Source organism: Anopheles funestus, chromosome 2RL (assembly GCF_943734845.2).
Source record: "Anopheles funestus chromosome 2RL, idAnoFuneDA-416_04, whole genome shotgun sequence".
NCBI classification, from domain to species: Eukaryota; Metazoa; Arthropoda; class Insecta; order Diptera; family Culicidae; genus Anopheles; species Anopheles funestus.
The window spans coordinates 55,717,517-55,732,056 of NC_064598.1; the positions used below are offsets into that span (position 1 = coordinate 55,717,517).

Genomic DNA, 14,540 nt, shown 5'->3' on the forward strand with positions numbered 1-14,540 from the left:
ATTGGTTGAAGCATATTCGTTTGAACTTTAGATACTAACTACATCTCTGCGTACGGATCTCGTGGGAAATAATCAGTCACATTTCCTTTTTTATCAGGAATCCACGGAAGACCGAAAAGCAGCAAACTATTTCTTAAAGTATGACCCGGTTTCGGTCGTAATGAACGTTAGAGAATTCTCGTCGGAGATGAGCAAACGAAGTTAGTTTCAGGTAGTTTTGTATGATGCGAATGATGCGAAGGATAATGCTGGAAGGCACTGGTAGATGACACTAATAACATCAGTGAAAGTATTCGCCGCGCTATAGTTGCCATAAACCGTCGTAACCTTCATTTATTGTACGAATGTCCTCATAGTTATTCCTCGGTGGAAAGTTTGAAGTGGAAAGTTATGAATTGTTCTGCACAGCGTAATAAAGTGCTTTCCAGAGTTAACAAAATGAGATTATCGGTTACGTTAATTATGTGTTGTATATGGTCATCGGATATGAGATAAGTTCTCGCTGTTTATTGCTTTTATCCATACCACGTATACTTTGCTTTGGAAATAAGTAAAGAAAAAACGGAAAAAGTTTCGTTGATATGAAGAGCTTTAATAGGAATAGTAATATTTAAACGATTAATTATTACTCACATCATCAGTACACCGATGATACATGTCTCTTTATCCACATGTCTACAGACATGATATGTCACCTGCCTCTTTTTTCTTTTCTGATATGACAAATTTTACTCTTAATTGTTTAATCTACACAGCGTACAACGATTCGACCCGGATATCACGTTTTGCGCGACAGGACCGAATATCATCTCTAATCCGGACCCTGTCTCTACTATCTAGCTAAGTCGAAATCGAAACGGATTTAATGGTAACCGATCTCCGCTATGTTGCCACCGTTTTTTTCGATTTATGTGGGCTCTTGGAATGTAGACATTTTGTAAAGAGCTAAAGGCTTGAAGCAGCTGGATGACATCTTGCCCATACATTAAACGGTCTAAAAGAGATACGATGGCAAGAGACTGCATGGTGGTGACAGGTGTAAAAGCATTCGCCATGGCACATAGTATGCAACAGCTGCTAAGCTGCTGAATCCAAGAACAACTTATAAAATTGTTAGAAGAGATAGTTGGAAACTATTAGGGACGATACCGGAAATCAATCACACATCTTTCCGAACCACCAAAAACATGTCTTCTGTCAGCTAAACCTGTACCAGCTACTCATCGATTTTAAATCGGACATCAGGAAAAAAGATGTAACCCAATTTAGGACCCAATTAGCTATCAGACCCCGAAGTATCGGGGTCAGGGAGATGAGTATCTATTTTTCAATCTTGAAAACATCATGGATATGCATCATTTGTTTTATTCATCATTTCGTTGGAGGTTCGTGTTGGAGATTATTGAGGCAAAGGCTCAAACTGTGGCTGAATCGCCAGTAATTCTACTATTAACTGATGATTTATGTAATTTTGATATACAAGTTCATCCATTGTAGGTCGCTGGTTGCCATGCGGTCAATTGTCGCGACGGTGAAACATGGTCTTTTTCCAAAACTGTCACCGAAAACATATTGCATTGTGTGGTAGAACAATGACTACACGATGAACTCACCAAAATTTAACGAATTGGACTTATCAGTCTCCGTGTCAGTCCGTGGTGCCGTGTCAGTCCGAAATTGAGATGGAATGGCGTTGATTTTTTATTATTTCTATCCTTCTATGCACATAATGTGAAATGGACGTTATTTCTTATGTTTAATCATGAAATTTAGAATTACATTTATTTGCATGTGTTTATGTGTTGGACATAATAGTTGTCTTATACCCTATTAATTTATTTCAAGCGATGAATTTATGTTTGTAATATTTATTGCAATGTTAATCAAAACTTGATTCTGATGCCTAGTTCCGATCTCTCGCGATCAAGGTACTAGGAAGAAATCATGAGATCGTCCTCATATAAAGGGATTTTATTTTTCCTAGTATCAAAATTGGGAATTATCATGGACGATCATATGTATTTCTCTGATCAATTGAACATAAAGTTTAAGCTCCACATTTTTTTTTATTTTGAGGTTCTACAAACTCAATAGGTCTGCCTTTTTTGTATTTCCTTAGCTTTTTTTACCCGTAGAAGGATAATCATTCTTGCATCTTGTGCATTGCGCCACTTTTTATGTGTAGTAAATTAAGTTTTAAAGGCAGTGATAAGGCCATAGCTGACCAATCTCCAATCTATTAGAGTCATTTTATATGGTATCAGTATATGGTGTCATCATTGTTCGTTGGCAAAACTTAATGGTGGTCGTCGATCTGTCTTTGCTGTCTTAACGACCCTTTTTACCACCGAACAGTCAGTCCTTGCTACGGGGGGGACGGTCAAGATGGGATTTGATACCCGGTCCTGTTGTGTGGAACCAGCGCCATTTAACACATATATCACCCGGTCCGTCCATCAAGTGGTCGTCGATGTGTGGTTTAATTATTGTTCGTTTGTTAGGGTCTGTAATTGTTGCACTTATGTGAGAGAATGAGAAACAGGTCAGGAAAGGTCAGAAACTGTTACAGAATTTCTATTGTCTGAAAAAATATTATTCCACTATTCCACTAGCTGTTGAAGTATTTCGATTTGCATGTCTTTAAAAACTTTAAAGCTATCAGTTTGATTGCTCGATTTAACTGTGTTTCCTCTTTTTCGCGTTTTTATTCAACATTGCACTCAATCACAGGGCCATTCTGAATTTCTCTTACAATGTACGATGGAAGTCATGTTTTGGGCTTTCGCTCAGTTGCAATAATAGTATCAAAATTAGATTACATTCGATTCGTTTTGGAAGGGAGCTGATCCCGTACCCGTAGCCAAGTACCTGACGGTTGTTTAGGTGCGTATCCCGTACCGGGTCAATTCGTTTTGCGGAATCGGTCGAAAAAGCTGCTATGAAAACAGGGATTACAGACAGAGGATGTAATAGGAAATAGTAAAATAAAAAAACAGAGTATGTATCGGTTTCTTTGCAAATGATCTCGCTGTAACTGGGGCGTATAAAACGATTCGTGAAAAACGATTGCACCGTATCTTGGTTGTAACTTAATTACATTTCAAACAGCATGGAGCTGTTTGAATGACTGATGATTCAGGCGAAGCTGCGTGCTGCAAAAGGAGAATACTCGCTTTCAAATTAATAGAATAAAAGCTACAGACCATCTGAAGCATCATGGTAAAGCAAACAGCTGAGCTCTTGTACAATTTAAATGATGTTTTTCTAAAGGTGTCCTAATGTACCTTGTAAAAAGTCGACTGACTTGACAAGAGTAGGTAACTTTCGTACTTAAGATTTTTTTTATTAATCTAATATAATTATTTCATATAAATTGAGTAGGTACGTGTCCTAGCTTCAGGGTTAAAATAAAAATGTAAAGACTTTTATTAAGCATAAGCATACCAACAAATTTAACTGACTTTAGCAACATTGAATATTGACTTAGCTTTACAGTAAATTTCCTTAAAACGATGCAGACCAAAACGGGATTGCTTTTTGCACTTTCAAAGGATCATTTAGAAGGATTTTTAATTTAAACGATTAAACACAATATTAGCATTTTGTGTTAGTAGTATGATAAAATTTGAGGTTTATAATAACTTACGTGGAAAGCTCTTAGTTATAAAATAGAAAAAAAGGATTTATTGTTTTTTTTTAATAATTTGCGAATTTGCGAAAATAATACCCAAAAATTGAATTTGTTCTACAAAACAGATGGTTAATTTTAAATTCTCAGCTAAATGGTTTTAGTTGGACAACTAAAAGCCTCATCTTTTTTGAAAGTTTCATGCAAATACGATGCACAGATCAAAACATATACGCTTTAGAATCTGTAAAAACTAAAACTTCCATACAAAATGTTTGGCCTACCCGGTTAGGCGGTCGTAGAACAACGTGTATTTTTTTTGGTTCTAAAAACTACGGTTAAAACTGTTAAAATATCTGAGGATAAAATTTTGCTATGCTCGCTGTGACGGTGTAAGTACGGAACATAAAAAAACACGGATTTTTCGTGAGATTTTGGTATTGAATTTAAAATTCTTAAACACAGATGCACTCATTATGCGCATACGTTCTTAACTTCGCGAGGAAGTAATCTTTCAGACTGACAAAGAATTAAATGGCTGTGAAAAAACGATTGATTTTTTTTGTTACAAATGTGAAGTTACAAATGATACGTTTAGTGTTGCTGTTGGTCCATAACAAAGACATTTCATTCGCCAGTAAGCTGCCAGTATAGTCGTGGTCCTATGATCTTTTAACAGCTAATTAGCACATGTTCGATTTATGAAGACGAACAGATTCTGTAGCTCAAATGAGTTACTTTATAATATCTTAGTTTTCTATTATCACTAAGATATCCATATTTGTGTTGCATTACATTACATTTGTGAGACAAGAAACAGGTGTAATAAATTGAGTCTACAAATGCCACATGACGCATTAACGAACCGATGGGTCAATGATGTCGTAATGCCATGATATCCAACAAATGGCACGTAAAACAATTTCGTTTTGGTAGCTGGTTATGAATTAGAGCACCATAACGCGTGTAGTATGATTAGGCGTAGGAAAGTGGAAGTAAACGACAGACGAACGATGTTTTAACAGTGTCGAAAACTCGTTAAAAGTTGTCAGTTCTTCTGGTATGGATCATGAAATTAAACAAGAAACGAAATTGGACTACCTTTTCTCCGTCTGGTAGTTTACATTGTTATTCTTACCTGCCATAGCTGTGAAGGATATTTTTGTTTGTTTTTATAAGAGTTTTTTTTCTTACCTCTTAGTAACACCCATTTAATCGATGGTACCAGCTTTGCTGTCCATGTAATGAAGTACCGTCCCGTTGGACAGCACATCCACAGAGATTGCGCCATTCGGTTTTTGTAGCACGGTCCTATGCAAACGAATGGGAATGAAATTCAATTTTCCTTGCCCGTCGAAATTTCGAATTGCTTCCCCCTTCGTACTCATTCCGGTTGTGCACTCAAATCATCTTCAAAAGTAAAATTACGAATACGCTGATGTAGGTATAACGATGAACGACAGATCTTTTTTCTTTTTTTGTGTGTCTGTATTTTTTACTGTTAAAAATCTCCTGTCACTCAACATTCAAACTGGGATTGTGGAGGTCTTACGTTGGATTTGGGATGACCCCGAGTTTGATTGGGAATTAAATCAAGCTTCTTACTACGCTTCTATGTTCTGTGAGTTATTCGACACTCCATGATAGGTTTATGTTCGGAATGTCAATGAATACTACTTTTTTGTTTAATATTTCTTCAGTTGTTCAGTTCAGTTCAGTTCAGGAATTTTGCCATCCATGAAATATGAATGTGGCAAATATTTTGCTGACACATAACTCAAGATATTTCTCAGCTATAAACTGGTTCAACATGAATGGACTCATTGGATTTTATCATTCAATTATAGGCGTCCATTGTTTCTATAGCATATAAGCTATATCATCGTAAATGATCGCTATTACGCTAGTGCCATAGTACAATACCTTTACAATTAAAGCATTTATATGCACTTTAAATTTTCAGCTTCATTGAAAAATATGCAAACTAAAATATCTAGATCAGTTTGCCATTCATTAGATGAGGTGCTCAAACACCATATTTTAGTGTGTATATGTCAAACACTTGAGGACATATATGGCCATCACCTGCCGGTCCCTTTACAAATAGAGGTAGTTGAGCAACAAAAAAAGCTCATAACTGCGGAGTAGCTAGCGAAGGCCCAGGAAGGATTCCCCAGTCGTATCGGATAATTATCTTGCAGAACGGAAGAAGAAGAATAATGTGTCAAACACCATGTGATTTAGTGTGACCGCCATGGGGTTCGTTATACAAGGGGAGAATCTTTTCGATTCCTGCTTAATATATTAACGGTCGATGTGCAATTTTTAGAGATAGTGATGACGAGGATGACAACAATGACGATTGTATCATTGATATTGTACCTTTAAAAAAATGCATGAATAATTCGTCAGGGAGTTGTTATACACAGGAACATATGGTATATATAAAATGCCTGCCAGCTTACGGTTCCATGATCTGATGTATGTGGATCCAATATATGAAGATACCTACAGAACCGTTTCCCGATACAAACTCCCATCCGAACAAATGATCGGGGTGGGTCCTCCGGTTCGATTAAAAATAAGAATTTTAAATCTAAAATGGTGGACATGATCCAGTTTATTGTAACTTCAAGAAGAAACAGAAGAAGATGTCGAGGAGATTTGAAAGCACGGATTGTTTGAGAACATCTTGAGACCGAAGTGACCGCACCGAGTATTTTATATATAGTGAACATAAAAGTAAAAGTTCAAATGTAGCAATTTGTATATTATATCATGAATGACGATTCATATGCGCCTACATGGTATCTGTACAGCAGTAGATGATCACCGTTTGTACGCTGGAGACGGTAGGTCAACAACATAATTCTTTAACTCAATCAGTGTCTTGATGTACTGATGTACTTGATGTGCTTGATGTGTGTACTAATGTACTGAGGTTTTTGATTTAGTAATTGTGTGATAGTCGGTAGTGAACTCAACTCGATGTCTTCGTATGGTACAACAGAAATGGCTAAAATATGTAGAAGACTCGATGGCAACTACCAGTAGTGAGGGAAGGCTTCAATATGTATATTGAAGCTATTTTTATGGCAATAAGCTATTTTAGTGTTGATACCGTTGACCGTTATAACATCAGGTCAGATCAATAACAACAGGCAGATCCCTAATCAAGAGGGCAGATGCAAGCTGACTTAAGTCATGAGTAGCACACAGCATAAGCAGACACAATAGCATGGAGAAGTAACTGTTTTAATAGGAGATAAACCTCCATCGAAAAACGAAAGAGAGAGAGAGAGAGAAGAGAAACTAGGATACGATCATAGTATAAAGAAGTAATTCGCTAACAGTAGTTAACGTTCGAAAACTTTATGTTCTGGATGTGAATGCATTTGCTTTACGAAAGTGAAAACGATTCAGAAACGATCAATTAGTCACAATTTTTTTCAACACTTTAAAACATGTATTGTAATTGATTCATCTATTGTTATGGGGGGTGTTAACGTCAACTAGGTGTTAACTTTCACGTTGGAGTGATTCATAGTAGAAATGCAGGAGAAAAGCCCAGAGCAGTTTTTATAGCGATACGCGCCTCTTGGAAGTGATGAAATGCGCACAAAGAGTGAAAACGTTCAAAAATCAAGATGCCAAAAAACGCAGAACGCATTGTCATGCTATGTGTAAATAAAGTCAAGGAAAGCCAGTAGGGGCAGGCCAAAACGTTTTGTTGTAGTAGTACCACAAGAAGAAAAAGAACTTTTGCTACTTACCTACTACCGTCTGTTAGTATTTTTATTTGATTTATTAAATTTTTTTTTAATTTTTTCGAAAATTATTTTTTAGGGTAGTTTAAGTTGCTTGCTACTTCGGTCTTTTAGGGATTTTGGTATCCGATATTACTGTCTTTATGAAATGGAGTATACTCACCAAACATAAACTTCTTTCCTATTTAAAGCAAAAACCCGGTTCTCTTGTTTTCTTACGTTTTCAATTTTTATTTGATAGTACTTTCTGATTATCCAAAGACAACATATTTATTCAAATCGTTTGCATGATCAGAACGGCGTTAGTGGTCTATTTCACTCGCGAACGCTCCCTGTTAGTTGTACAAATACCCTTTACAATGTATGTTTGTGTGTGTGTGTGTGCGAAGGTTGTATCCAAACTTAAGCTTTTGGTTGGATTTTTTGTTTTTACATTTTGTATGCTTTCCTATATCTATTGTACGTAACGTAGTTTTTATCGTATTGTTTGCCTAGTTGGGATTTTTTGAAATCGCTTTATTTGATGTTGCGGTGAACGGTGAAGGGTAAGGACACTGCTAGTAGTCATAAAGGAAGGGGATAGTAACTTACGCACTAATCTGGTTGCTGCAAATACGCCATTTGTTACGTTATTAGTGGAAACGTTTGATCTTTAGCACGCTGCTGAGTTATTTTGAATTTGACCCATTTTTTGTTTGTTTGCTTATTTTGGTACCAGTAGCATGTTGGACTTACTACATGAAATATGTAATGCATTCTATTTGGAAATGTTTCTGCTATTCTGCTAAATTGGTTTGACTGATTTGCTCGCGAAAATACGAGTGCGCATTTGTTACGCGTAGGTTCGCCTGTTTCCGAAGAGATTGTTAGAACGCAATCCTGTATCTTGTGACTGAAAGCATTCGTGTGTGTTTGTGTATGTGTTTACTTTTATTATAAATCTATGCCTTCATTTTCCGGTCCCAAGAGGCTCTAGGTTGAGCAATGTTTGAACTTCTTTTAGAATTAGGAAGTGGCATCGATTGAAGCCATTTGTAGAACGATCATAACTGATGTACATACATAACAGATATCGTACCGAACTGAGCTGTTTGTTATTTACAGAAACACAATATATGATACAATAATTATTACTAACATATCTAGCAAAAAGCTTTATATAATCACATACCCTTGTTTTTGGTGGGGGAAAGGTTAAAACAATCAGGTAAAAGGTCAACATTGATAATGCTCACAACAGATCGTTTCTAATGTAAAAACGTAGTTCGTTCCTTTGTTGCTGTTAATCAAAACCTTTAGACTAGGGTGCCAAAGATCTGTTTTTGTTTTTATTTGGATTTCTGTATTTGGTTATATGCTTCTATTTATCACATACACACTGTTATTCTGTCCTACATATAAATACCATTTCTTGAAACATTCACGTAGATAAATACTATCTGCCATCATACCCCACCAACTTACAGTGCCATTTTTAGAGTAGAAATAGAAAACTATGGTTTACGGCTATGAAGATGATGATAATGATGGGATTCAGTGTAGTATGCATAAAATTTATAGAGAGCAACAGTTTGTACGACAAAGAAACATGATTGTACGGGGTGTCAGTTTCGTACCGCAGGTTAGTTCACTTGATTGAGAATTGGTTGTTGGTTGTTTGCAGTGCTATAAAAGTTTTCTGTTTTGTTGTTACTAAATGGTAGCAGCAGCAACATTACTGCCTCAACCCTGCAGCCCTTGTGTTATGATCATAATCGCGTTTTGTACACTACAGCGTACCATGGTTAATGTTCTCTTTGTTTGCCTATTATTCTTCATCGTCTTATGTTTCAATAAATAATCAGTAATCAGTCTTATCATCAAGTAACTTTAATTTTTTTTTGTTTAGACGTATGGTATGTTTGTGTGAGTGTTTGTTGAGTGCGGATCTGTGTATAGAAGATATCCGTTCGGAAGAATGCAGGGGAAGCCTTGGGTGCGATGAGAAATGGAACAGTTTGTGAGCCAATAGCTCGATCCAATAACATAGTAATGCATTTTAAATCATATCATTTGTCTCGAATGTTCAACATAAAATATCAAGTAACTCAAGTTCTTTGTCACCGTTTGGTTCATTGCATTCCTGCAGTGGATGAATGAGTCCTGTACATACACACACACATACACCTGGCTTCACATTTGCGGATCCCTTCTAACACCAACATCAAAAGGGTACATCTAGGACGCTGTACGAGAATTTGCTACAAGTGGAACATGGTACATGCGCTGTACTGTAGTCACTACAGAGAGATTGATCCGATCGGAAAATAAAAACATCTTACATGCAATGCATAAAATATACAAAACAGTAACAGTATGGGAACATGGTTTCTATCACGGGGGTACTAATATTAGTTTATCTTTACAGTTATCTCTAAGTTACCTACACATTTGGTTTCGATCGCTTTCTTCCTTCTTCTCTGCTTATCGCACTAACTAATGTATCTAGCATCGAAAAGATTGGCAGATATGTGAGTTTATTATTAACGTTTTGGTTTTTCTTCTGTGGACTTCGGTGGACCGTTTGCAATTGGCTCGAAAAGGATTCCCCAGAAAACGGCACCACCACCACCAGCATACATGCATGCTTTTCGATTCATGCTTGTTCGGTTTGTTTGGTTTTTACGGTTTGGTAGGTTCATCTACAATTTCAACATCAACAACAGCGAGAACATAAATCCCTAAACCCTAGCTGACAAGGGGTGCAATCTGTGTATTTGTGCATTAGTTGGTGTCCGATGGATCTAAACCGATCGTGTTTTTTGTTTGTTTGTGTGTGCGTTGCAAAGTACAACCCGTGAGCGCCGCCTACTGGCAATCATCTGTATTGCGATCAGTACGATCGATCATAGGATCTTTCGTGTGCCGTTGGTTGCTGGCAGGTGTGCCGATATGCTTCAAAACATATTACTGCAGGCGTTACGAGTTTTGTTACAAATATTCTACACCACTGACACTACCGCAAAATGCGTTGAAATGGTACTGTTAAGCTCTTGAGAATGCAGCTGACTTTGATGCAGGTATGGGATTGGGAGGCTCTAGTGTTTTTACTAAGGTTGTTGATGTTGCTTAGTAAGGTCAAATTGCTGACACCTGCTCTAGATCCGCGGACGACCGTCCCGAGTTCATGACGACATTCTTCGCCGCATAGTCCGTTACATACCGATCGCTGCTTCGCGGATAGATGTTACCCATCTCTTGACCGCAGCACCACGAACTCCGGCTCGTCAGGATACGCTTGAAGGCCTCCCTGAACTCGGTGTTGAAGATTGAGTAGATGATGGGATTGAAGGCCGAGTTGGAATACCCGAGCCAGGACAGCACCTTGAACGTTTGCTGGCCGATGCACGTCTTGCAGAACGCAGCGATGATATTTACACAGAAGAACGGCACCCAGCAGATCAGGAACACACCCATTATCACACCGACGGTGATCGCCGCCTTGTGATCGGACACGTGGTACGGCGATGACGCGTGGTGGGCGAGCTGGCGAAGTTTGAGTTTGTTCTTGCTGCTCTTGGGCCTTCGTATACTGCGATAGCGTTTTTCGCTAATCTCGCCGGGACGTGTAACGGCACGTATAGATTTGACGTGCTTCTGAGCGTAGCAGTACAGCCTGCGGGGAAGAGAGAAAAAAAGACCGGAAACAAAAAAACCGTGAACCAACGACAGTCTGGGAAATTTATATCACAAACGATGACCGTCCGCCACGGTCCGCCACGGGATACGCATTGTTTTGGGATCGTTACAGGCGAATGACTTTCCCGAACCTTCTGGGAAGCAAATGTTTTGTTTGGCCGTCATTGCACAAGTTTTGTTGAATATTTTGAAAGGAAATAATAATGCTTCTTTATCAACTTCTTCACCATCGCGGAGGTTAATATTTATCCCGATCTTATTTCTTTATGCCATTTATCTACGTAGACACACGCACACATGTGTGTATTTATGTACATATATGAGAAATGTGATTATTTCTATTCGTCTATCCATTGCGGATAAAGCAATGATGGTTGAGTGTTGATAGATAGATCTTCCGGTCGGAAAATATTGTCGTCATCCTGTGCCATTCATGGTCGAGGAAGCATGCGGTTGATAATGGTGGTAGATTTTATCTTATTTTTTATTATTTTTTGTTGGTGTCGGTTATAAGCGGTTGATTTGGACTGATACTACACTGTTATATTTTTTTCCTTCCGGCCAGACTTATCAATCCAAACGCATTCATGTGCTAGTGCCCTTTTTGTTGTCTGAAATTTGTAATGCTTCCATTGAAAGTTTTAAACAATTTACGCATTTAATACTGAAATGATAAAAATGGCTAACGAAAGGAATATTTAACCTTATTTAAAATTGAGAAATTTATTTGAAATAAGCGAAAAAGCACAAAATTGGTTTAATGTTAAATTACAACCTTTCGCAACGAATTGTTTAAGACATTATTTTCCAGATAATAAAAGTAAGACAATTCGACAAAGTTAAAAAAACAGATTGAGATGGTGGATAAAATTTATTTTTAACTTTCTAAACTAAAATACTTGAGCTGTGTAAAAGCAGACCATTGGCAACACATAGAGACGTGTGGTGAATCCTTTCAATGGACGACACGAGCATATTGCTATGTAGCAGTAATCTACTGGGGTAAAATTGCACGGGCCATTCACAAAGCAACGACGAATTGTATAGGATTGGAATTAAACTGTTCTGCGAAACTGTATGCAGTACCACACACCTGGCCCAAAGCATTCGGTTACAGCGATATGACGTGAAGCAATGACCGGAAGCTTAAGCGAACGTTTAATTCAAGGGCAGGATTAATTCAACGCGTCGACTATCATACATAATACCATCATTCGGCTAAAGCTTAAAACTTGTGCTAGAACGTATGGTTTGGATTAAGGTATTGCATTTTGGAAAAGTATTTTTTTCATCCAACAGCTTTCCTTTCCAAGCACGAATTAAAAGATGCAGTAAAAAATAAATGGTTTTACAAGGAAAATTCTGAACAATGTGGCAAGAACTTAATAATTATTATAAATAAAAAAACAAGCAAATCGATTTTTCGTTAAACCAATGCGTTTGTTTAGCATATATTGTAACATTTCTAATGGTTTCTATCAAGAGAAAATATTTGATATTTGCTGCACCTTACCTGCAATAGATACCGATCATTACTATACAAGGTACGTAGAAACTTATACAACTAGATACAACAGCGTAGGTTGGTGTTAGATCAAGAGCGCAGGTCTCGTACTTGATGCCATTGATTTTGAGCGATGTGTCTGTTTTGTCCCTTTTGTCTCGATGCAGGTCGAGTGATATGGGTACAAAAGAAACAAGTGCCGCAAGTAGCCAAATGACGGCAATTGTTCCGATAGCTACTCGTCTCGTTACCCACCGGCCGTATCTGGAAGAAAAATGGAATAAAAGTAATGATTGACTAGTTCATACAATTTAGTACACCGTTTAAAATGTTGTAGATGCGTTCGTATAAACCAGCGTTAAAGACAAATACAATTTTTCCCATTGAAATTCGCCACAAAGTGTTCTTTTTATTTTTGCAATCAGGTAAAAGCATACATTTGGGATAATGGTTTTTCGTTACATTGCCTCCTGCTGTGTACGTGAATGATATCGCAAAAAAACACCGAATGATAAGGGTTAATTAAAATAAATTCCACGACAAAAAGGAATATTGGCAGCTAATGAGCTAGCCAATGACAATATCAATAATTAAACCATTTTGATTACGCACCATTTGAATGTTAATGGAAATGTGTATTAACTTGAAAGTGTTATGAGTAAGAGGGTAGGAAGTTCTGCATTGCATGATTCCATGGTGAAGTAAATCGTTTTTACAAAAAGTATATTACTGCTTGTTGGGCTTAAATATTCACATCTTTTGTTTTCATAACTTTCTTATTTTAGAACACTAAAATTTCAACAGGTCTGTTCTTGACTTTATTTACCCGTACCAAGATAGATAAAATAGTTTCCTTTTCTACGCTTGGTTTTAAAATTATTTATTTATTTTTTTTTTGGATTTTGGATTGGATTCCATTTTGCGTGTAATTTCAAAATTGCAAACCCTTTCCATGCATTGTAAATTCGTATGTAAAATGTTCTTTAAATTTTGCATAATGATGGTAGTATGCAATTTCCGTACGCACCGCCGTGTGAAAAAATATACCTGCACAATGGTAGAACATGTGTTGTAAAAACACCTGTCGTAAATACGACGATAAGCACCGATGCTGGTGAAGTCAGCAAATGCTTTCAAATGATTATATATTAACAGCGCAAACCAGGCTAGGTGTGTGAACACGCTTCTATATTTAATAATTTAACCGAGCTCCATCCTGACGAAAAAGATGGTTCGAAATGCAAATGGGGGCTTGCTTTAATCTGGCGTGAAATTGTTATTATCAAGTAAGAATAATGCATAAATTCCAACTTTACTCGTTCGTTAACATGCTCAACGTGACCAAATTACAAAACTGTTACTCAGGCTAAGTGTTATAAATTATTGCCTGCATAAGCAAGTAAATGAAGGATTCCCTGCTTGTAGGTAGGACGCATATTCTGCAACTATTCATATAAAAAGAGTAGGGTAAAATTTTGCTGCATATGCAAAGCTGTGGCAATCGACTGACAGTAAATTTATCAAGCTTATTGTTTAACGGGGCGGCCCGGTGGTGCATGTGATAAACGGCGCCAGTCCGCACGGCCGGACCGGGTTCAAATCCCATTCGGACCGTCCCCCCGTAGCAAGGACTGACTATCCGACTACGTGGTAAAAATAAGTCTAGTATGCCAGAAATGGCCGGCGTGACCTGTTAGGTCATTAAGCCAAGAAGAAGAAGAAGAAGAAGAAGATTAACGGATGCTGATATTTAAGTTTAAGTATAAAGGTTAAAAAATGTTATCAGTGTGCTGGCGTGAAGCTATAGCACCTGGGCGTTATTAAAAAAAATTATTATTTTATTTTTATTAAATTATAAAAATATTCCATATTGTTTAAATGCGGCAGATTGGGTGCAGTAGCTTAGCGGTACAAATATTTCCAACGACAGAACCGGTACAAGATTCGAACCGGACCATTCTAC

General features: G+C 37.4%; 1 protein-coding gene across 8 annotated transcripts in view; it reads right to left on the bottom strand.

The window, feature by feature from the left end:
* Nucleotides 1–9,498: 9,498 nt before the first annotated feature.
* The window catches only part of LOC125774643 (dopamine receptor 1), a 66,429-nt gene continuing 61,387 nt past the window's right edge, over nucleotides 9,499–14,540 (bottom strand). For all 8 annotated transcript variants that reach the window (XM_049444770.1, XM_049444767.1, XM_049444769.1 and 5 more), the window contains 2 exons: nucleotides 12,587–12,841; nucleotides 9,499–11,050 (listed from right to left, as the gene is read on the bottom strand). In XM_049444770.1, coding sequence (XP_049300727.1) covers nucleotides 10,513–11,050; nucleotides 12,587–12,841 — 793 coding nt within the window. In that variant the 3' untranslated portion in view covers nucleotides 9,499–10,512. The remainder of the gene's footprint in view (nucleotides 11,051–12,586; nucleotides 12,842–14,540) is intronic.